The sequence below is a fragment of the Aethalodelphis obliquidens genome, unplaced genomic scaffold (assembly GCF_003676395.1).
Source record: "Aethalodelphis obliquidens isolate GAN/ISIS:26980383/991018 unplaced genomic scaffold, ASM367639v1 scaffold5, whole genome shotgun sequence".
Classification (NCBI taxonomy): Eukaryota; Metazoa; Chordata; class Mammalia; order Artiodactyla; family Delphinidae; genus Aethalodelphis; species Aethalodelphis obliquidens.
The window spans coordinates 27,637,790-27,663,237 of record NW_020837949.1 but is presented as its reverse complement, the minus strand read 5'-3'; the positions used below and the strand labels follow the sequence as shown (position 1 = coordinate 27,663,237).

Here is a 25,448-nt window from a genome sequence, read left to right as displayed (position 1 = left end):
AGAAATGCATGTGAGATCACATGCATTTACTGTTTTAAACTGCTATGTTTTGGGATAAATTGTTACACAGCGATAGATAATACATGGTTTACACTCTATTCTATCATATTCATGTCATATATCCACATGGTTTACGTTCTTACTTCACATGGGTGTCAGTACCATCATTTCCTCAGAGGAAGCCCCAGCCCTTCCCCCTATTCATCATCACACCCTTTTTTTTTTTTTTTCTTTCTTTTTTTGTGCCGTACATAGGCCTCTCACTGTTGTGGCCTCTCCCGTTGCGGAGCACAGGCTCCGGACGTGCAGGCTCAGCGGCCATGGCTCACGGGCCCAGCCGCTCCGCGGCATGTGGGATCCTCCCGGACCGGAGCACAAACCCGTATCCCCTGCATCGGCAGGCGGACTCTCAACCACTGCCCCACCAGGGAAGCCCCATCACACCCTTTTATCTTGCTCTGTTTTTCTTTTTAGCACACAGCACTACCAGATATGTATTTACTGTAGGTCTGTCTCCCCAAAATACAAGAGCCACCAGAGCAGTGACTTTGTCTTGTTTTCTAGTGAACCCAGTGCCTAACACAGTGCCTGCCTACAGTAAGGGATCAATAAAGGTTTGTTGAAAAAAGTGATGACTATCTATAGACACTGAATCCTCTCAGGCTAAAGAAGAGAATTTAGACAGGCACCTGGATCACAGGCTTCCTCAAATACGGATGCCCACGGGAGAGGAACCAGGAGATGGATAAACACCGAAAAACTGGAAGTGTAATAAGTGGTAACAGTGAACAGGAATGCACTCCAGAAGGCAAAAGAGATTTCCCCTGAGGGAGGAAGAGCAATGATCTGAAAGCAGGAATGAGGAACAGCCCTCCTGGCCCTAGATGTGGAGGAGAAAGGAAGGCCTACCATCATCAGAAGGCTGTTCCTCCCTGTGTCCTCGCTAAGGTTCCATCCCAACCATCGTTAGGTCTGAGGGGCTCCACTTTGCACGTGTTCCCAATCCCAACACCATCACAAAGGGTGATCCACCAACCCCTCCTAATCTCACTTCAGCTTCAGACTTGCATCTCCAATACCACCCATCAGCTCTCCTGACACGTCCCACTGACACCCTAAACTTAAATTTCAGATGGGATTCATGACTTCTCCCATTATTTGCTCGACCCCCTGCTTACCTGCTTCAATGAGTATCAAAACCTATTTCCCTCCTGGAGAGACCTGGAAACCATTCTCAACTCCACCATCTCCTCCATGTTTATTTCCCAACATACAACTTGTCCCTAAACCTTGCTGGTCCTGCTCACCCTGGAATTCCTCTGAAATCCTTGCGCACTTCTTCACACCCCACAGGAGCCGTTCCTGCCCCTCACTGTGACTCAGCTGGCTAAGAACAACAGCCTCTTAAGTGGTCTTCCTGCCTTAGAAATTTCCCTGATAGCCACTCTACTCTCATTTTCCCCAACTTATCCTCTTCACTGGTATCTATCTTTTTTTTTTTTTTAATCTGGCCGTTTAAATTCTTCTCCAGCTTAAAAATTCTTTGCTGACTTTCCACCAAAAGTCATCAGCAAGGCCTCTGAGGCCCTACACTTCAACTGGCTCCAAACTACCTATCACTCTGGCTTCATCACAAATCTCTCTCTCTCTCAATCTCCATGCCCCGCCCTCCACCATCCTTCCTTCAAAAAACTTCACGTTGTCCATCTCACCACCACCAACTTACCTCCTACCAACTATTCAGATCCCTGCTCAGTTGACCCTCAGTGATTCCCCGAATCACCTTGAATCGGCCATATCCTATGTTGTTTGTATGCAATCCTAGCACCCTTTCTTTTTCCTTTAAATTCACTTTGTAACTGTAATACTTAACTGCAAATTCTATTACCGTCTTACTTTTTACTCACTAGACAGTAAGCTCCATGAAGCCAAAGACTGTTTCATTCACCACTGTATCTCCCCCTCCATGCAACTGCATAATTTAAACAATTAACCAGTATGGTTTACTGAGTTTCAGTTACTTGCTTACAGAAGAAAGTATAGGACATGAACCTTGCCCATATGAACGGGAGAGGGAAAGATATCTCAGAGGGAAGGAGGCACGATGAGTGATGCCACAGAGAACTAGTTTTGTGAGAAAAATAAGATGTTTATTGTCTAAAAACATAATACTGTCTAATTCTCCATCTGTGCTGTTCTTGCAGAGATGACAGTTTTTAATTTTTCAGATGTTATCAGTTATGAAACTGTAACCACGATGGATTTAGTCTCATTAGATATCAACTGTCTTAATCCTGTGTCCTTTCATAAGAAGAGTTAGCAAGTTAAAGGCGGGTAAAGTGTGACCACGTGCAAAGGCTAGTCCTAGATGCCGCTCTCCAAGCCAAGCGTGCACATACGCCAGCTTTCTGCTCTAGGCCCCAGGATCCTCAGTGAACTTCTGTCCGGAGAACACATAACAGGGGGCCATCCTGGTGCAGAAGCGGCCACGGGAACTTAGTATATCAACACACCCACCAATGAGCAGATATTCTGTCTCCCTAGAGCTCTTCATATATTATCTCCTTTCATCCTCATCATCACCCTGCCCCTTTCTCCATTATCATTCTCTTTTACAGATGAAGTGGTCAGGCTGAGAAGTGACTAGCCCAAGATCACAAAGTTACTGGGAGAACAGAGACTGAATCCCTGCCTCTGGAACCCAGAAGCAACATTTCTTTATTCTCCTTACGCACTCTTCCACCCCACCATACCCCACCCCTACCACGGGTTCACCCCTGCACACCGTGTATTTTGCTGGGTGCTGGCCAACACATGTGGAATTACCCATCAGTGACCTCCCTGTGAAAAGGCCACTGAATATACAACCAACTGAATACACACCTGGCATGGCAGGGTGAGGGTGGGGAGTTACGATCCGGACATCAGAAAAATAATACACCACACACGCTACCTTTCTCCACATTTTACTGGGATTTAACTTGTACGTGGGCCCTCTGAGAACCACCAACTGCCACCCTTCCCATCCACCTGCTCAGCTTAGAGACCAAAGAAGTTACTGAAGAGCTTAAAGTCATGGTGAACTGATAACACAATTGAGATGTGGTGACTGCAACGAGCAGCTGTGTCTGCAAAGGGTGAGTCTGCTCAGCTGTCCAAATAAAACCTCAAATACACTTTTCTACAAAAGTACTTATTGTTCACATACTGCTTTTGATCTGAAACATGCGTTGCTTCTTTGACTCAAAAGGATTGTATACGATGAGAAAAACATTATCTGCTTGCCAAATCACTGTGGTCATCTATGACATGGTTCCCGGGAAGGCCGCCAAGGTGTGTTCAGCCAGGAAAACGCCGAGAAAGTACAAGAGCCCCACTTCAAAGAGACGCCTTTTTCTCCTGAATAATGACAAATAAAATACTGGCTAATGATTCGAATACTCTATGCGGCCCATGGAGAAACAGTTTCTTAAACTGTTTTTCAGGTGTTATCAATTCATGATCAATTTTTTTGTAACAATGATGAATTTGATTTTACTAGATATCAAATAATTCCCAGTTTACCGGCATAAATACCAGTATTTCCTATTGTTCACGTCTCACGCCTAAAGCCAGTCAATGGCTTATATTCCCTGTTGGCACCCTGTTGTGCCAGTCTCTTCACCCATCCAAGTCCCCCTCAACCTACCTTTCCAGCCTTCTCTTCCACTGCTCCTGAGAACATATTTTCTCTTCCAATAAAGGGAACCGCTTGTTTAGCCTTTGACATTCTCTACAAGCTTCCTCCCCCTTACCGTACCTCATCCACTTGTTCCATAAATATTTAGCAAAACATATTCCCTGCTGGGCAATGTGCTCAGTGCTGGGGATTTACTGGTGAGCAAAATGACGTGGGTTTGCTGCCTTCACAGAACTTATAGTGGAAGAAACAAACTACACGAACTAAAATGACTGCAGCCTGATGTATACTACTGAGCATTTCTGGCACCGTAGGAGTCTGTAGCAAGACTTTGAATCTATCTGAGGAGGTCAATGGAGGCATGAAGACCAAGAGGAATCAGTTGGAAAACGAGGGGAGACCAAGGGACCATGGGGTAGGGTGGGACACGGCTGGTCTCAGCGGGCTTCAGTGAAGGGAATGAGGCTATAGTGGTGTGAGAAGAGACTGGAGAGAAGGGACAGGCTTTATAAGCCTTGGAAAGGTATCTGGTCTTTATCCCCAGAGCAGGGAATGCCACCCAAATATTTGTCAGAGAGTCACATGATAAAGACTGCATTTTGAAAACAGCTAAAATTTACTCTAGGGGCTTTATTTATATTAACCCTCAAACACATAAGGTAGGTGTTAGTATCTGTTTTAAAGGTAAGAAACAAAAGCATAGAGAGGTAAAGACACTTGTCCGAGGTCACACAGCCAGATTGCAGAGGAGTGAAAATCTAAGCCCAGACCATGCAATCAAGTGTGGTGACTGATCAACTCGTGGCTCATTAAACTGAGTGGGATAGAGCAAGGAGCCGGTAGCATGAAGAGAATGAGGAGACTGAATGCACTCCTGTTATCCTCTGCTCCTTTGTGACACTTTCCCCAGCTTATGCCAGGTCTTCATCCTGTGCCTTCTTAGCACTTCCCATCCTCTCTGAAGGTATGAAATATACCTGTCCTCAAGCAAGCAAGTCCTGTACAGCACCACTGTATCTCTCCCCTGCTTAGACTATGAACTGCATTAGAACTGCACCTTTAAAGCCTCTGCAGGGTCTGGTATCATTGGATATTCAAATTTTACAGAAAATAATGAGGTTCTTATAGTCGTAATGGATTTTGGAAAGTTATTAAATCCGAAAGGGGGGGGTGTAGTTTTGACCAGTGTGGAATGAGGTTTTCACTGATTCAATGTAAAGAAATGAACATAAAGATTACAAAGTCATTCTAATAAAGCTAAATTTCCTCCATATTTTAACAGTAGAAATCGTATGTGCAAGTCACTTCTATGTAATACAATGTTATTAACAATAGACTGTGGGTTAGTTTTTTTGTTGTAGTGGTTAATGATCTTTCTTGGCAAAAAACTAAGAGGCTATATTTGACATTGGTTTTTTTTCTTTTTTAAATCCATGAATTCCCAAGGTTTATAAACCACTGATTTAACCAATCCCATTCCCTTTTCAAATGTTAAGAAATCATACCTTAAAACTGATAGCAATCTTTAAAAAAAAAAAACATATGATATGTGTTTAGACCTTTGTGATATGTCTAGACCTTTATGTGTAAACTAGGAAGCAGGTGCTCACAAAAGACCCTGCCTTATAACTTATCTAAATCCCTTATATCAACTCTAAAGCCCTTAAAGCAAACCTAAACCCCCTAAACTACCAAAGGCTTCTCGCATTATCTGCGGGTAGGAATTGAGGCGAGTTTACATCCAAATGAACATAAATGTGATTTGAGAAGTATAAAACTATTTTTATGGAAAAAAGAATACACATGCTCTTCCCATCATCAATATTACAAGGTTTTTATAAAGCTTTTTTCTTCTAATATTAGCTAATAGCAGATCCTTTAGTCTTCCTTTATAGATATCTTCCAACTCAATGATTAGCTTAAATCTCCCTAAGCCGATGGCAAACTCTCCTTAACCCTGTAACTACAGAGCCAGAAACTGAAGAATTTACCAAACCACTCACTCCGAGCACAAATCTTAACAGAGAAGCAGGATCACTGAGCACTGGCCGGGCTTCCAATCTGCACAGACTGAAAGTCTTAACGGGAAAAAAAGATCATGTTCACAGTGGAAAAGGGAGCATGATAAATGTAAATTTGTGAAGTCAATTTCTGTATGCATACATAAAGTGAAAGAAGGCATCACCCCCTCCTAATCAATCCCCTCACCCTTCCCCTATTTCATTCGATGTTTCATGGTATTATAGAAAATTTTAGAAAACTCTACAAGTTCCTGGGTTGGGCTGCCTTGTTCTGCCTCTTCTATGAAGAGGTTTTTTGTTTGCTTGTTTGTTTTTGGGGGGGGGGGGCGCAGTTTGTCCTCATTATAATGATACAGAAAGTAAATTTTTTAAATGTATATTACATTTACAGTCTTATACTATCTAATGTTCAGTAAATCCCTAAAATCATTTATCTTTATTGTATGGAAGAAAATGTGCTGTTTACACGTTTACAATATTCCAACCCCGGTTGTGTAATGCTGTTCACCTCACCCTCACGTCTGCTGCACTGCTCTCCTCTCGACGAGGAAAGAATGTACCAAAACCTGGAAGGAAATCAGACCTGAGTGGTTTGCTCCTGATAAGCCAAGAGCCTTCAAGGTGTGACACAAGCTGAGAGACTCAACTGTTCTCGAGCAGTTTTGCCACTCGTGGAACAGGAATTATATCCCTTTTTTCAAACAGTTTTTTTGAGTATTATATGACATAATACAGTAAAATAAACTTTTCATCAGTTATGCGAAGTGTGATCCGTGGACCAATGCCACGGATTGTAACCTGTCCCCCGACAAGTACAGAGAGTATGTCTGTAGAAACTTGCAGTGATGTGACACTGCCATGACATCCTGATACATGATTTTGTACCAGTATTTTGCTATGAAAATGTCCAAACATACAGAAAAGCTGAAAAAAGTTTGTAGTGGTTTGAAAATCACTGACTTAACTGATCCTATTCCTTCCTTTATCAAATGTGAAGAAATCATTAAGTTAAAACCCACAGCAAACGATCTCTTCTGTTCCGACATTGACCTTCAACCTAGATTCCACGAATAACATTTTACTCAAGTTTTTCTTTCACATAACTATCCGTCCCCTCCATCAGTCCAAATTATTTTCACTATACATTTCAGAATTAGTGAAATGCAGGATCTTGTGTTTTTACAAAATAATCCACAATGGATTGAAAATAATACAGGTCCTTTGCTGCAGATACATCATCTCAAAATTTTTTTTTTTTTTTTGAGAAGATGGATGATGTCCTAATGTTGACACAGAAATTGGGAGCAGATATTTCTAAAAACCAAATTATATTTTCCACAACACTATCAGCCTACCAGAGAATGAGCTACTGTCCTTTCAGATGGAAGGTTTATAAAACATGCATCTTGAGGATTGCGAGGGGTTTGCTCCGGATAAGCCAAGAGCCTACAAGCAGACAAAGTTCCAAAATGAAAAAAGAATTTCTGGAAAGTCAATCAATCTTAAAAGCAAACATTCTGTTAAGTCAGAGAAAAATAAACCCCAAACCTTCTGAACTACATTTCCCTGGCTTATAATGACTCTCACTAAATATCTGTTGAACGATACCTTGTAGTTATTTGTTTTTCCACCAGATGGCAACTATGGGTGGAATAACAATGATTTTAATCTCCACATGTGATTTTCAGGATTATGCAAGACTTCAAAGGTATAAATCCAGTCACCCTTCCAGAGCTTGAATTCCCTCACCACTGCTGCTGCCACCACCATCAAAACGACATCCAAACCACCAAACTCCTCTAGGGAAGAGAAACTCTTCGGCACTCGGAGGCAATGGCCTGTCTATGGGCAGGACCCACTACCTGAAAGTTCTTTGTTTCCAGGGGGCAACGCTCTCCCTGTAGCTGTCACTCTCTTACCTACTTGTAACCCCTGCAAGAGAAAAGACAATCTAAATTCTCCCCAGGCCATTCTTCAGGTGTTCAAGTCAGCTAACGCTGTCTTCAACCTTCCAGGTTAAACACTCCTCAGATGACAGGGCGCCCTCACCAACGTGAGGGCTCTCCTGGCACATGGCCCAGTTTTTCTCTGTGTTCCAGCACAGGGCCCTCGCTCCTTTCAGGCCTTTGTCCAGCTGTTCATCTTCTTGACAAAGCCTTCTCTATTTAAAACTGCAACTCTGCCTCTGACAAGTTCCCATCCTGTATTGTTTTTCTACACAGCACTTATAACTATTCAATAAATTAAATTTTTTTAATATAATTTATTTCCACTAGAAAGTAGAAAGTAAGCTCCATGAGGGCATTGGGTTTATTCACCCCTGTATTTCCAGGGCAAACCAATATTTAATGAATGAACGCATGAAATGATTCATCAATGAATTTGCCACATAAGTAAATTCTCACCATTAATGTGAAGAAAAGGACAGCAATTCTAGTTACAGAAGCAACGCTGCTATTAATGCAGTAGGAAAGGCCACACACCTTAAGATGGCCTGCTTAGATGCTCGATGGTCCTCCTCTTGTACTTACTTTCAGCTACAATGTTAAAGATAGTAAACTGAGTCTCCCTCCAGTGTTTGTGAAGCTGGTTTTACGGATCCAAACCGAGGAATTTACATAATTCTTTTTTTTTTTTTTTTTTGCGGTACGCGGGCCTCTCACTGTGGTGGCCTCTCCCGTTGCGGAGCACAGGCTCCGGACGCGCAGGCTCAGCAGCCATGGCTCACGGGCCCAGCCGCTCCGCGGCACGTGGGATCTTCCCAGACCGGGGCACGAACCCGTGTCCCCTGCATCAGCAGGTGGGCTCTCAACCACGGCGCCACCAGGGAAGCCCCTACATGATTCTTTTTTTGAATTTCATCTACAGCCCACCATTTTAGTATGTTATTTTCAGACCTTTAGTGAACAGGTGGTATTAAACACTATCCTTTGCCAGCGCGGACTGCTCAGTCCAGTGCATGGATTGCCCTAAGCTGTTTCTGCTTCTCAGGTTTTTTTCTATCCTTATGCTTTGAAATTCATAAACCATCTAAAATCTATTCATCTCCTCACAACTCCCTTGGCAATGTGATAATGGTGGCAGAGAAACCAGAACCGGGAGAGAAAAGGGGCAAGCATTAATGCACAAGCCATGCATAACAGAGCAGCTGGATACCTGAAATATGCCTAAATGTGTCTCTAGAAAACTTAACAGCAACTATTATTTGTGTCATGCTTTAAAATTCACACTTATTTTCATTTACGCTATTTCTGATGACAACCGTATGATGCATCCTTCTGTGAAAATGAACTGACCCTCTGCGACAGAAGAGGTTCTTAAACTGGAAGGTCCATCAGAATCAGCTAGAAGACCTGTTAAAACAGACTCTTGGGTCCTCCAGAGTTCCTGACTTCACAGGTCTGCAGTGGGGTCTAAGAATGTGCAGTTCCAACAAGACCAGGTGATGCTGATGCTGCCGGTCTGAGGACCACTGTTCTGAGATGCTCTGCCCTGGGGCAAGGATATGAATGTGCAGGCCATCTGATGTAAAGGCTTGGTGTTCTTTTCAATAGGCAACTGTGCTTCCTAGGCCTGAACTTTTAAAACAAACTGCTATTATTAAGAGAATTATAAAAATTACTTTTTGCCCCTTTCCAACTTCAGAGGAAAGGAAGGCTCTATAAAACCCCTCTGACTGAAGTTTTTACACAAGAGAACTACCAATTCCAGAATCAGCACCTCCTAAATGGAAGTATCCTTTCCTAGAGCTTGACTGTCCTTCTTCCCTCACTCAGACACACCCTCCCCACACCCTCCCCTGCCCACACTCCTCTTTCCTAATTATTTATTTTGAGATCTCAGGAGTTACTGCTTTAACCATCCTGCTGCTAGCACTTTCAACACCTCTAGCTGGGATTTTTCTTCCAAGGCCTCATCCTTGAAGTCCTCAACACGAGACTTACCTAAACACTTTCTCCTTTACTTAAAAAGTAGCTTTCCAAGCTACCTGCAGTGTAGTGGTTAAGACCAGGAGCCGTGGAATCAGACCAAGTTCAAATACAGGCTTTGCCACATACTGGCTGTTTAACTTTGGGCAAGTTACTTAGCCTGGCTGGGTCTCAGTTTCCTCATCTAAAGAATGGGGGTACTAATAACATCTACCTCAGAGTTGCTGTTAGGACTAAGTGGCTTTCTACTGTTAAGTGCATATAACAGGTATACTGCAGCTGTTAAGTGCATGTAACGGGTATATTGCAGCTGTTATTTTTCACAGCCACCTCACTGCCACCTTCACAATCATCAGCTTCACTCAGGCTGCTACACATTTGAGAGAAAAAGTCATACAACTTTGTAATTGGAGATACGGGTCCAAAATAGTAACATTAAATTTCACATAATAGTAAATTACAATTAATGTGAATTGTCTTGTTAATAAATTACAACAACTAAGTACTGCCTTTTGCTATACTGTTCCAAGTATCTCATTTAATTAGCACAGACCTATACTTTCAGCTATGTAATGAACAGCACCTATAAGTTCTTTGGGTTCCTCAAATTCAGCATACTAAAAATTTGAACTCCCCTTCCACCCTAAATTTGCTTCATCTAACTATTTTCTACCTCAATGAATGACACCATCACCTCCTACTAGCCCAGGTCAGAAACCAAGGAGTCATCCTTGACTCTTTCTCAACTCCTTCTGACCCATACCCTTCTCTTCTGTATCCATTATGTGTTGCTAAACTGAAGATGAAAGCTACAGGTACAGGCAAGTTTTCAAACCACTGTGACTGTGGTCAGTAAGAAATGAAGTAGAAAATTCCTATCAGAAAATGAGATCAAAGAACATTACCCTGGACATGACCCACCTTCTATTCATCTCACCCAATTCACCCGTCACTGTTTTCGTTCATATTTTCATCTTATCAACTCCTGGATTATTGCAACTACCCGCAAAATTCCCGGTCTTCATTTTCCTAAACCAAAATTCTACATGACACTCAAAACTTCTTTAAAAAACACTGTTATTCACTGTTCCCTCCACGAGCATGCCCTCTGTCCCAATCCAGTAGTTCCGTTTCAAATGTTATTTTCTTATTTAAGCATTCCTTGCCTTTCCAGTTGAAATCCACTCCTTCATACTCCCAGAAGCCTTTAACAATTCCTCTCCATGAAATGTAACCCTTTATAACTTGACATTTAGATTTTTACCTGTATTTTTCAGGAAAGTGAAAACCAGTAAAGCTGAAGGAATCAGAGGATAAAACTAGAACTTGACTAACATAAAGACTCTTTGGAAGAGCCCTATGGCAGTGGTTCTCAATCTTGTCTGCACATTGGAAACACCTGGATACCAGGTACCTGGGCCCCACCCCAGAGGTCTTGGGTACAGCAAGGGCACTGAGCATTTTCAAAGCCCTTCACGAGATTCTGACATGCAGCCAACGCTGAGAAGTACTGCTCTATGGGGAATATAAAAAGGAGTTGAGATTAATAAAGGATTCTTAAATAGCAGTAAAGATCTGGTGGAAATCAGTAGAGATGACTCAGGGTAGGCAAATGGTACTGCAGAAAAAAAGTCTGGAAGTCAAGGAATTCAGTAGCACTTCGTAGATAGAGTAGGACTAAAATGGCTTACAACTGGCTGTAGGCTGAAGTTGGAGAAGATGAGATGGGCTCGGAAAGGATGGTTAAGGGAAACTAGGCTTGGAATGAGAACAAAGAGCAAGTGGTGGAAATGAGGTCAAGTGAATTCAGAGAAGGAATTCTGAAAAAGGCGCCGTAAGTTGGGAGGTGTTCAAAGACGACAGAACTTCTGGGGCAGCAACGAATGTTACAGATGTAGGGAAGTTTCCAAATCAGGGTTACCCTGCTTATCAACAGTGATGAAGAAAATTCCTATCAGCAGCTGAAGTCAAAGAACACATATCTTGGAGGTCTGAGGAAGATGACAGCATAGTTGCAGAGAGAGGTGTTATAAGCTGTGGTGTAGTTATTACAAAAAGGGACGTTTTTTGGAGACATTGTGATGGAATAACTCTAACACCTGTGCCCAGGGACCAGATCATCTCTCCAACTTAAAGTACATTACCCACCCCCCCAAAAAAAGTTCTTACAGTTAAGAAAACCAGGTATGTATCTTAAGATATTTCTGTATCAGTAATTGTAATAATCCTTATTTTTCATTACTAAGCACTAAACATTTTTTAAAATGAAGTACAAAACAAAATAAATTCTAAAAAAAACACCAAAAACCCCAGTGCTCACAGTAAATGATGGAGTGGGAACATGGAGTTGCCATTAAATGGACTCCTTCGCAGTTTCAACGTGTGAAGGCTTCCTCTGTACTTCAATGCATCTTCAAATTCTGATCCTTTCTCCCACTTGATTCCTGCACGCTGCTTCAAAAACCAGTGAGTTTTGCAGAAGGAGAAAACACTTTAACTGTATATACTAAGCTTAAATACCATCAGAAATGCCAGATCCTGGCTCACTAAATCCTTTAAAATACATTATTGTAAATATTATGGCTGACCAACATCTCTACAGGACAACTGCGTTACAACAATTCTATAGCAAGAGACAGGAATACGATCAGTGTAGTGTCATATAATACGAGGAACTATACAGGTAACTTCACCTATGGCATCGCCCAATCAGTGGTCAAGTGCTTTAGAATCATTTTCACTTCAGTAGATAGTAAATCCAACTTATCCCAGTTATAAGGAAAAAAGTTTAATTTTTATAAGGAGTATCAAACCCCTACCTAGCGAGGTGAGCGGGGGGAATCAATTACCAGAGAAATGCAAAAATATATACAAAGGAGAAATGCAAGGGAAATCCATTATGACACTGGTATTGGGGACAAAATAATTCCTATTATAGCCCCATGCCATTATGGCAAAATACATTTGCATCACTAGGTACAAGAGAAAATGGTGTAGCCCACAAAACAGGTAAAAATCTATTACAATGAATAATACCTAACATTTGACATAGCAGTGCTATTTCCAGGTTCTAGTTATTAAACCCAGAGTGAAAGTGGTTTATTGATCTGTTTACAGCATTCTAAAGACAAGGATTAAAACTGCTGTTTTGTTCTGACATAAGAAACAGCTATGGAAAGAATTTAGTCCACTGCCTGCTACATGGTAGGCACTCAGCAATGACAGTTCCCAAGTTCACTGATGTGAGCTTTCCTTCCCCATTTCAAACACAGATTCTAACTATCCTTTAAAGAACCTCTGTTGAAAATTCTCAAATCAAGACCACAAGCACACTGTGTTAAATGTTTGATGTTCACATTAACAAGAGACATTACATGCGAATTTCTTACACATGAGGGTTAAGTCAGGTCTAAGATTGACAATGATGAACAAAGTGGAAGAAAAGGAGGGAAAGAAAAGGAGAAAGCAACGAGAGTGCAGAGGAAGGATGGAAAGAACAATGTTGGTGTCAGTGTGAAGAGCAAATAAATTCCTCAAGTGTTGGGTCTATCACGGAACACGTACCCCACATGAATCTGCTGAAAGTACACAGAACTATAATAACCTGAGAACCCTGGGCTTGGGGACTGCCAGCATTACCAGATGCATTCATTTCCATTGTTCCAATGATTCCAGCAGGTAACCAGAGAAAGTCAGTCTAGCCACCCCTATAAGCTGCCAGCCCCTCGTGGCAGAGATGCCAACAGCGGCCAGTCTGAGAATGACAGCTTATTCTGGCTTGGGAATCCTACCAGATGTGGCTCCCATGGGGTCCTCCGTGTCCTGTCTCTTCAGTGTGATCTGTGGACCTTCAGGGAAGGACTCTACTCTGAAGATAAACTCAGAAAGACACATGAAACAGTGTCCCTGCTAAATCCTTCAGCAGCCTTGGTGCTATGCAAGTCCTTCAAAGAGCAGCTCTTGGGATTAATTTCATCAAAACACCTCTCCACGGTTGGGTATAAAAAAAAAAAACCTGTATCTACCAAGCAAGGCATCACCCCCATCTGGCCGTCTGCCTAGTTTGTGCTGTGTCTCAGTTCTCCCTGGCCTTCGAGGAATGTCTTTCCTCCTTTAAACAGTCTTCTCTGGCACTGCAGTTAGAATCAACTACTGCCCTCCTGCCAGTCTCTGGATTCCAGTACCGTTAGCACCGAGCAACTCATGAAATTCCTCTTAATAAAGCTCTCTCTAGGGTTGCACAAGAAATCAAATCCTTGTGTCAGCCCTGGAGAGTTCAAAGCCCTTTGTTAAAATTACACATGCTAAATTGTAATACTGAGTTCTGGGCTAAAAATTGTAATTTTCTATATTTTCCAAAGCGATTTGGGATGAAAATTTTCAGGATTATGTTCCCATTATTTTGTATGACTGGGATAAAACTGTCCAGTTTTTCAGATTAACACATAATAGTTACATTATTTAAAAGATAATAATTATTCATTTACTCAAATATTTGAGGGTCCGGCACTGTGCTGCATCCTGACAATACAGTGAACAAAACAATCCCAATATGTCATAATAACTTCTACATTGTGGTACTTATCTACAAAATAATATGACATAATTAAAGTGCCTTATTTAATTGCTAGGGAGTAGGGTGGGACACATGGGAAATAAATACACAATTACTAAATATAGGAATTCTTCACTTAAGTCTTTCTATACATTATGAACGTGTAACAATTATGATAAGCAATACTGGGCACTGAAATCGCTCCTATTCACTTAAGGAGTGCTAGTATTTTATTAAAATTTCTATCATTATATATACGCAGATCACATAAGATGTACTCATGGCTGAACAGAACTATTTGTCAAAATACTAAAATTCTATACAACAAAATTTTCATGCCAAGAATGAAGAAAACACAGCACAATGACCTCAAAATTAGTATACTGTACTATAAATATCAAAAGACACATTTTATTCTTCCTAGTATATAAAAGGTAATTTATGTTTTTCAAACTTCATCGATAGTTTCTGTAATATAAGGAATGTGTAAATATGTTAATTTTCTTACCAAAATAAAGCCATATATATATATATATATATATGTATATATATATATATACACACACACACACACACACACAAAAATTTAGGGAATAAAGTTTGTCCTTGGTTGGGAATTCCCTGACGGTCCAGAGGTTAAGACCTGGCACCTTTCACTGCGGGGGGGCCTGGGTTCGATCCCTGGTCGGGGAGCTAAGATCCCATAAGCTGCATGTTGTGGCCAAAAAAATAAAAAGCAAAGTTCGTCCTTGGTCATGTGCATACAGAAATAAACATATATACTCACAGGAGTAACACACACTGACAAAAAAGTTACATTTAGTAAAGGTGAAAAACGGGGAAAAAAAATCCTGCTAGTACTTTTCTTCTGTCTCTGAGACTGGACAAAGCATGTAGAAAACTACCGAAGTAACAAAAAAAAAAAGACACAGAAACCACACTTCAGACAAACTGCTTGTTAGTACTTAGGACCTGATTTCACAGACAGGTTTAATCCACTTCCTCAAAGGCCATGCTGTCAAGGTGGACGATGAACGTTTGCTGCTACTGAATTAGACGGGCCATCGTTCTGAGAAGTAGGGCACTCCTCCACGTGCGTCCCTTTATTTGACCTTCCCGCAGGAGGAAGTTCATTACTTGTGCCCTCTTCACGAGGTGACAGGATACCAGGCAATTCATTCAACATTAGAACTTGCACAGATTCTGTTCCATCTTCAACATCCACCTGAATCCCCAAAGCTTTAAGAATGTCACATTTGCACATGGGGCATGTCCCACGGGCTAGAATCCAGGGGTCAATGCAGTTCTTGTGGAAAAAATGTTTACAAGTCAGAATACGAACTGTATCATTAGGCTTATAGAGTTCAAAGCAAACTACACAGCTATCTCCATTTGGACTTACTTCCTTGTCCCCCTCTTTAAGTACCCGAAGTTGAAGCTGGCCACATGCTTTCTTGAGATCACTTGTTAACCGCTGCCATCTCCTGTTCTGAATCCTTGCTACCCAAAGTCTTTGAATATGATAAAAGATGAAATACGCTAGCGGAGCGGTTGTGACAATCACAAAAGAGACAAAATAGTGATTCATCCAGATGATGTGTTTTCTTCCCACCTCAATCATGACTGTAACGTGAACTCCCTTCTGAATTAAATGCAAAATCTCCATGCCTTTCAAGTTACCAATCATCACCACGACGATGTCTTTAAACGCCTGATGAGACATGGGAAAAACCCGATTGCCAGTTCCTAGGAAGTTATAGATGATCACTCCGCTGGCTCCCTTCTCCACGGCCACCTTGATCTTCTGTGTGAAGGTACAGCCTCCCCGTTCAACAAGTGCGAGCCACGTCTCCGAGTTCTTCGATGTGCTGAAACTGGTACCGGGGTTACATGCGTTTTGCGTTTTTCCCTCTGGAGGCACGATAACTCCCGCCACTCTCTTGAGAGCAGAGCTTCTTCCAAACACTCCAGTCTCCCCCAACTCTGACAACATGCGATTCCCAACGTGAAATGATATGTTCGTGTATGCAGTCCAAACAGCTCTGGCTCTGCAACAGTGCTGGCTAAGCAGCCAAAGGAAACTGAATTTCATGAGCCAGGAAGAGGCAGTGTTGTTTCTCCGAGTGCCAATCTTGAGTAGATGCATCTCTCTCTTACTGCCTGAAGGACTAACCCAACAAAAAGACGTGGCTTCCACATCTGCTGACAATCAACATAAAATATTAAAGTGAAAAAAACCTTCTGGGTGAAAACAAGTTCCACTGTCTTCCAGCATGTTTTTGTAAGAAAGATGTCTTATGAGTTTCAGATGTTTTTTTGAGAGAAAGAGAAAAACTTTAGATTGAAAAAAAAAATCCCAGTCTCACTACTGTAACTCTACATACTGCTTACTGTTGGGTGGCATGATTATGACATAAAAGACAACACGGCCAATTAGGTAAGAGCTTAGAGCATGCTGTACCTTTATTGGCTTGACTGTTTCAAATGTTGTTATGGGTAATTTCAGTGTTGTTACAGGATGGATTCAATCCTTGAGCTACTACATGTAATGTTACCTGGTATCACGTTAAACTAAAGAATATTAAAAATTGTATAATGCAACGCGTTTTAAAACCTGAAAGCATATGCAAGAAAGACCATACGATTAACACTCTCCTTCACAATCAGTGAAGTAAGTATCTGTATCAAAATGGCAAGTTTCAAAACCATGAATGAGAGTTAAAAATTAGCACTATGACCAGATATGGGATAAAAGTGGTAAGTAACACTGTTTTTAACTCACATTTGGTCACAGTGCAAATTTATCTATCATGTAAATTTTTGAACTGAATTTATTTAATAAAGCTTGCTCAGAAATTTGTTGGACAGGTTTGGTTTTGATTTAACTTTTAAAAGCAGGGCATCCCGTTAAACCACTTCAGCCTCACTACCCTCACTCTTACATTGATTATACGTAGGGATGACAGCAGTAAAGACGAAAAAGCCTAATCTCATTTCTCTGCAGACCTTGGGTCTGCAGAGACATCTGTTAGTAATCTCACAATATTTTGAGGGAAGAGGAGGACGGGTACAGGGGAAAAGATTAAATAGAGCAATATTAGTTTAGCACAATTTACTTTGATCCAAAATGTAGCTATAGATTTTAAAAAGAAAAACTTCAAGGTCCTCACTTAAATTTAACCACTGACAGCAGTGATTGTTAAAGGTCATAGATGCTTTTAACAAAATGTTTGCCAAAATCAACAAACATCGTTGGTGGAAGACCCCGCATACACTGTCAGTTCTGCCTATATGCTGCTACACTCCGGCCAATGGCACAATATGACTTCAAAGCCAAAGAATGACATGTGAACTAACAAATACGGGCAGTCACTGGCACTGTCATACGCTTTCTCAGGGGTATCTCTCAGTGGTTCTCATTCACCAGCTAGGAAACCAAAGGCAAGGATTTTGACCTTGGACATAAATGTCTCTGACCTCTATGCATAGGGTACTAAGAGACATTTTAGGTTGGGTCTCACCAGGACTACGGGAGCTAGTGTATTCTTACGAAATATCAGTCAACAACGTGACAGCTCAAAGTAGAAAAGAGGAAGGAGGAAGGGTACCTAAAGGCCCAACACAAAGTGGCATTAAAAGAAAAGAACATTGATGTGACACCTCTGGCTCACAGTGGTCGATTTTCTTTCCCAAAGACCATTAATCTGATTTCCACACACCCACTCTTTAAAAAAGACAGTGAGGCACACAGTGGGTTGACTCACAAATTGCCACTGGAGTTGGACATCAATGCTTTAGCATATTATCCAGAGAGATTTTCATCAAAACAACAAAACCCACGTCTTCAGGCCTCTCATTGCTGTACAGGTGTTTATCTACCAGAAAAAAGGAAGAGGCAAAATAAGGCAAGAGATACAATTTGGAAAGGCAAATGAACAAAACTGCAGTTCTGCTCTAGGTCTATATTATCAAAATGTCCCAAATAGAGACATACCACCATCTTAAGAGGAGCATTTACTAGAGTCAATTCTAGAAGGAAAATTTGCAACCATAGCCGATTCACTATGCTAGGATTTAAAGAGCTCTGGCAAACAAAGGTGACTTTTTTTTTTATAATGCTGCCCTAAATGAGGCCTATAGTAATTTAAAATATTTTTAGATACATAACCAGAAGTGCTACCATCTAAAATAATTATTTGGAACACATTACCTACCCAGTCAATAGCTTTGGCAACCAGATTTTCTGGGTATTAATGAAATTAACCACGGAAAATTAAATCAAGATCTAAACGTATAATGAAGTTTACTGAACAGAGGTATTATTAGATATCAAAAATTAAACATATGGAAGCAAAGTATAAAAATGAGTATAAAGAAACTTTAAAATATGACTAACTCTCTGTGGCATCAATGTCACAATCATTGTAATCTGAAAATCAAGACTAAATTGCTTTTAATATATACTAACATCCTTATTTAGATAAAGGCAAAAATGTATAACAAAACAATAGAAAAACAAGTTCAAATAGATGGAGATGATATGGAGTTTTATTTTTAAAGTACACAAATGTCACCCTCTTTAGTACTTGCGTAGACAAGCTGCAGTTGAATTTTCTCTCTACATAAAGTGCTAAAAGAGGATTCATCTTCATTGTAACCTTTGGTAAGACTCAGTTACATCTTCAGGAGACTCTCTGGGTCTCTTAAGTTTTCAGAATGTGACACTTGCACATGGGGCATGTCCTATGGGCTAAAAGCCAGGGGTCGACGCATGCCTTATGGAAAAAATGTTTGCAAGCTAAAATACGTACTACATCTTGAGGCTTGTATATGTCAAAGCAAACAACACAACTGTTTTCATCTGGATCTAGTTCCTTATCCCCTTCTTTGAGCACCTGCAGTTGAAGCTGTCCAACAGCTTTCTTCACATCTGCCTTTCTCTGTCTTCGCCTCCTGGTGGAAGAATTGGGCACTCGAGGTTTCCAGGCACAGTACAGGAACAGGTAGGCCACTGTGGCAACCGCAAAGGTAAACAGAGATATGACATAATGGCTCAGCCAGGGCATGTGCATTCTCCCCACTTCAATGATGATCGTCACACAGACTCCTTTCTGAATCAAGTGCAAAAGTTCCATGCCTTTCAGGTTGCCTATCATCACTGCGACTATATTTTCCGTTCCCTGGTGAGACATGGGAAATACTTGGTTGCCCGTACCTGGATAGTTATAGATGATCACCCCATTTGCCCCCTTCTCTGCTGCCACGTTGATTTTGTGTGTGAAAGTACAGCCTCCTCCTTCAATGAGGGCCAGCCAAGAGTCTGCTCGCTCAGGCCTGCTGAAATTGGTCATAGGATTACAAGCATTCTGATTCCATCCTTCGGGAAGTACCACCACACCAGACACCCTTTCCAGAGGAGAATGATTCCCAAACACGCCACTCTCTCCTAATTCTGATATACTCTGATTTCCCACCTGAAACGTTATATTCAGGTGGGCTGTCCAAATGGCTTTTCCTTTTGAGTCAGGAAGGCTAAGTAGTAGAAAGATGCCAAGCCTCCACAGTTGAGATGAAACAGAAATACAAATTGAAGGAGTAATTCTAAGTAGGCTCATTCCTCCATTTGCCTATTAACTGACAAACATGAAGAAAAAAAAACCATCCGCTGTAAAAGAAAGTCAAGAAGCTACCTTCAAGTGTTGGCAGTAGATCATTAAAGCACGTAAATGGAAAAGGCCTTCTATCTTGCTCCTTCTAGCATTTTTACTTTTGGTAGATTACCTTTCTCATAATGAAACAGAATAACAAGACTTGTTATTGGTACAATGTTATTTCAAGAAAACTGTGACTTCCTAATGGGGAAATTGTGACATCAGAGGTAGTTAGCCAATCCAACAGTTTATATTAGTGCACTGCATACTGAAATCCTATTGGCCAAAAAGCTAGGCAGCAATGACTCATGTACCAACCTGAATAAACTCTAAAGCAAAAAAAAAAATAATTTTTTTAAATACCTCAAGTTTCTTTTCTACTTCTGGATAGCCTGAAAATCTGCCTCAACACTTTTTGCTCATTGTTTTCCTATCTATAAGGCAAAGGAGAAATCGTTCATGTATAAGTGTACGTCCCTGTCCAGTCACCAGTTCTCAGATATGGTTCTGTGCTACCCAATATGCCATTCTATGGGAAGCAGGAACAAATCATTCCCTCTCTCTTCCAACATTAAATGCTTATCCCAGGCCTAAAGAGGGTAATGTAATATAAACTTATACTGTTAGTCTGATATATTGCCATCTTGCAAGGCGAATTCAACTTTATTCACTAAAATCACTACCAAGAACCTATACTATGTGCTGAGCAAGTACTAAGTATGGGTCATCTGTTGGAGAAGACACATACACCTACTTTGTGGAGATTATCTGGTGAGGGCAGATTTTAAACAAAAACACAAATGCGTAACTGCAAGTTGTGATAAGAGCTCTGAAAGGAAAACAGAGTATCAAAAGAAAGAACAAATGTAAAGGGGATCCAAACTTTGATTCGAGGCCAGAGGCCCAGGGCGTTGCTCTCTAAGAAAGTGACAGTCAGTCTGAGGCTGGACAGATACATCAGAATTATCCAAGCAAAGTGTGAGCTGAGAAGATTCCGGGCAGAGGAATCGGCAATTTCAAGACCCTAAGATAGCAAGGGACAAGGCAAGTTAAAGGATCTGAAGGAACATGAGTTTGGCAAAGCAAGAGAGGCAAAAGTTAAGGTGATGAGGGGAGGCAAGGCCAACAGCAGTCAGAGGTTCAGGATCATGAACCATAGACTAAGGATTTTGGATTATGTCCCAAGGACCAGAGAAACACACTGAAGGGTTTCAACCTGGGGAGGTGACTTAAGTGTTTCAAAATGTTCACCTTTTTAAAAGTGCACTTTGGCTTCCTGAAGTGGAAAATGGATTGGAGGAAGAGGAGAATAAATTGATGAGATGAGTGTCTTCTTTTAGGCAAAAGAAGACAGTGGCTGGGACTCTTGAAATAGCAGTAAGGATGTAGAGACAGACAAATCAAGTTACTTTAAAGGTTGAATTAACATACGTGGTAACCGGAAGGGTAGTAGTGGGCAGAGCAAAGGATGACCACAGCTATCACAAGTCACTACATTACTTAGTTGATGCAAACTGTAGAATCTTTACTGCTTTAAAGTTGCTTTAATGCTTGTTTGCGTTTATTTTAAATCTTCACCTGACTTCACTCAAGGATTCAATAAATTGGCAACACTCATTCAAACATTATTTACTATATACAGGACACATGCTGTGCATGTCAAAAAGAAAAGACAGCCTCCATTTGCTTGTGTGGGAAATAGACAGCAACATTTAAATCAGAGGCATGTTAAGAATCCTGTCATTTTCACAAAAGGAAGTACTGTACTCCCTGGTCTGTAATATTTTAGTTAACATTTGCCGTTAAAAATAAAATTGGAACCAATCAACTTGCCCCATGCACAGAATTTTATGCAGGCAACATTTCAGTTCACATCTGAACTGTCTTTACATGTAGACTTTTCCCAAGTTCAAACAGTGTGAAATCCTGGCTTATTTATTAGCAAAGTGAAGCCTTACCACGAAGACAGTTATCATCATCATATCAGAGGCTGTTTGTTAAATATACGATTATTTAACATTTGAAGATAGAATTACATTAGTTTTTAAACCCTAACTTTGCTTTTTTAGTTTGCTGATTTTCAAGGTTGAAGGAGTTTAAGCAGTAACTATATGTCAGCTCAAAACATCTCAAATCTAAAGGTTCTTCATATGGTTGAAAAGACCAGTTTGAAAAACTTAGTAATTCATTGTATTTTCTCACCATGTGAGGAAGCAGTTAAGGCAATGGAAGTTAGAACTTCCCCCCTCTCTTTCACCTGAGTCTTAGGACACACGCACCTACAAAAAACAATCCTTTATCTCTAACGCAGTGGTTCTCAAGTGGGGGATACTTTTACCCCCCAAGAAATATTTGGCTATTTCTGGAGACATTTTTGATCGTCACAATGGGCATCTAGTGGGTAGAGGTAAGGGACACTGATAAATATTTTATAATGCACGAAACAGCCCTGTGCAATAAGTAATTTTCTGACCCAAAATGTCAATAATAGCCTTGGGAGGGAGGAATCATCCCCAAACTCACGTGTCCCTGAGAAACGAGGCCTGAGCTCTTATCACAAAGTTTATAATTGGCAAAACATCCATCAAGGAGGATTCCTCAACCAGTCTCCGCTTCCTGTTGTCTTTGAAATAGAAACAGTGGACACCTGCACGAGTGCCTATTAGTCCATGAAGCCTGATTAAAAATTGCATCCAGGGCTTCCCTGGTGGCGCAGTGGTTGAGAGTCCGCCTGCCGATGCAGGGGACACGGGTTCGTGCCCCGGTCCGGGAAGATCCCACATGCCGCAGAGCGGCTGAGCCCGTGAGCCATGGCCGCTGAGCCTGCGCGTCCGGAGCCTGTGCTCCGCAACGGGAGAGGCCACAACCGTGAGAGGCCCACATACCGCAAAAAAAATTTGCATCCATTTGATCAGGACGAGATCCAAGAGTCTGCTGTGCTGGGGCCAGGATGTCTGAACAGGAAAGGAGGGAAGTGGGCAGTGGGGGTGGGAGAAGCAGTGGAAAATGGATAACTCGTGTTACTCTAATCTGTGACTTTTAGACCATTTATTCAATATATAGACTTTCTATCTTCTTAACAGCCAAGTATTAAAGAGGTTTTCATTAGCCTACCTGCCAGGTTCAACCAAAGGAGACTGAAATATACTAAGGCTGGCTGATCACGTTCAAAAATGCCTGCCTGTTCCACCTTGCCACTCTGCCTCTTTAAGGACAGTATGTTGATTTTTCTCTTATACAGGCCCATTTCATTATCCCCCAAGGTGGCTACTGCTGTTCCAGGCAGACCACATTCAGAAGCACAAAGAGACTTTTCTTCTCCCATCTCTCTATATAAGAGCAAGGCAATTTTCTTTTCCAGAAACCTACTAGACTTCCTTCAAGGTCTCTCTGGCTAGCAGTGCTTTAGAGACCCATGCTTAATGGAACCCCTGGAAATCAGAGTAGAATTATCATGATCAGCTAAGGTTAACCACGATTTATCCTGCTATGGAAAATCCCTTCCCTGACTGAGCACATGGCAGGAGGGAACACGAAGGTAATCAGTGCCCTGCCCCCAAAGGGAAAAGGTATGAACTGGAAGGTGAGTAGGTAAACAAAGTTCCTGAGGTTTACCCAAAGGAATGATACTTAAATAACCATGAACCATAGCAAACACATAATATTCACTATACACAAGGTACTGATATGAGCTGGAGCCTATGTTACCAGGGACACAGCACGGCCCTGCTCTCAGGGGTCATCATCTAGGTAGAAGAGAGTAATACACCAATTAGGTACATGCATATATATATATATATATATATCTCTTAACTTCTAGGTTATAATTAAAATACAAGAAGAGTATCAAATCAATTTCATTAACTTGGCGGGGGGTGGGGGGTGGGAATCAGCAGATCTCTATCCCTCCACTATTCATCAACCTCTGTTAAGAATGCTCAAAAGTCCAGAAATCTCTACTTTGAGAAGAAAAATAGCCAAAAACTCTCTGGGCAATGCTTTGTAATTGTATCTCTAAATGCAGGGAACCCTGAAGAGACTTCAATAAATTACCTCCCAAGTCACCGTATCCAGGGCTATGATATTATTAGAGATCTCTAGGAATCCACAAAGCACACTGGATTTGCATTTAATCTTGAGAAAACAACTGTATAGGGTTTCTGTGAGTAATTAAATGCATCATAATGGGATTTGACCGGAAAAAAACACTGACTCTAAGTACTTTACTGAGAACAACAAAATAGCAAGTAATGCTAATGATATTCTCTGAAAGAGAGATCTTTATTTCTAAAGATTTTTAAAGGCAAAACTTACTTTAAAACGTTATTATCTTTGATTGCAAACTGGTAAATCCTCATAAAAATTTCTTCTAAATTTCTCCTGTAAATTAGTCTCTACTCCCACATATTCTCCCAGACATATGCAATAAAAAAATTATTCTCCACATACAAATACACTTTTTCCACTTAATATTTCTGAACCCAGGAAAGTGTTCTGAATATGCTAAAATGAAATACAGTAAATTAAAAAACTAATAAATCTTTGAATTACTTTCACAATCACACACTATACTAGAGGCAGGTACAGATGTGTGAAAGTCACAAAATTTACTCAGGCTCCTATTCATTATTCTTTATATTAACCAATAAAATAACTTTCAATATCACTAAAATCTCTGGTAACTAAGTATACTAGAAAGTAAAAATAGCCAAGACAGACATTTTAAATCACCATATCACTAGCCACAATTTCTTCGCTATGTAGGCCAGGATTACTATTCCCCTCTACTTATCTGCACGCCTAACAGTGGGATGGATGATGAAAGGGTAACTTGTGTAAGAGCTCCAGAAGTCCAAAGCTCCAAGAAGCCTTTGCAACATTAAAGAAAGGGAATTCTCACTGACGGTTCTCAAACAACACAGCACCTGGCTCAAAGAAGTTTGTCTGAATGAATGATTAACATGATCAGGTTTACCACACTTGAATGCTTTCCACTGCTTTAGTTTGGCCTTCATAATCTTTCCACAATCTAGAGTTTTGCAACAGCATCTAATCTTCCATCAATGTTCTGCTCACCTTGAATTCATTGTTGCCAGAGCAACCTACAGAAAAAAATGAAATTTACAATGGCATTCCTGTTTGTCTAAAACCTTAGATGGCTCCCTCTATCCAAAGGGTAACACCCAAGCTTCTAGAAATGCAAATATAAGCCTCTCCAACCTGGTCCTCTTTCCTTCAATCCAGCCTCATTTTCTACTGTTATCAGTCCTGAAATGTATGCTTCTTCAATTCAAAGGGCTTATAGTTTCCTGTGCTCCTATTGCAGCAGTCACTATATAAGCCCTTAGACAGGCTTTGTTCCTTTTACAGAACTCTGTCCCTACGGTAGGATCAGTAATCACAAAATGGCCCAATTACTTCCCTCCCAGTGATGCCCTCTGCAATGTCACTTAGCAGGTCCTTCCATCAGGTCGTGGGATTTACCTCTATACCACTTGATTTCAGATGGCCTGATAACTCAAGCTGGTGAACAGACTGGCACGGACGTGATGATGTGCGAGTTCCGAGCCTAAGCCTCAGGACGCCTGGCACTCCTCCCCTCACTCTTGGGAC

At 41.0% G+C, this 25,448-nt stretch overlaps 3 protein-coding genes across 11 annotated transcripts in view; all 3 read right to left on the bottom strand.

Moving 5' to 3' along the window:
• The window catches only part of CADPS2 (calcium dependent secretion activator 2), a 483,666-nt gene that overhangs the window by 340,963 nt on the left and 117,255 nt on the right, over window positions 1–25,448 (bottom strand). The gene's annotated exons all lie outside the window — the stretch shown is intronic.
• RNF133 (ring finger protein 133) lies at window positions 15,203–16,330 on the bottom strand. Its single transcript, XM_027102737.1, has one exon. It carries the CDS (start codon window positions 16,328–16,330, stop codon window positions 15,203–15,205), a length of 1,128 nt encoding a protein of 375 aa, XP_026958538.1.
• On the bottom strand, window positions 18,705–19,943 carry RNF148 (ring finger protein 148). Its single transcript, XM_027102075.1, has one exon. It carries the CDS (start codon window positions 19,797–19,799, stop codon window positions 18,888–18,890), a length of 912 nt encoding a protein of 303 aa, XP_026957876.1. The 5' UTR covers window positions 19,800–19,943; the 3' UTR covers window positions 18,705–18,887.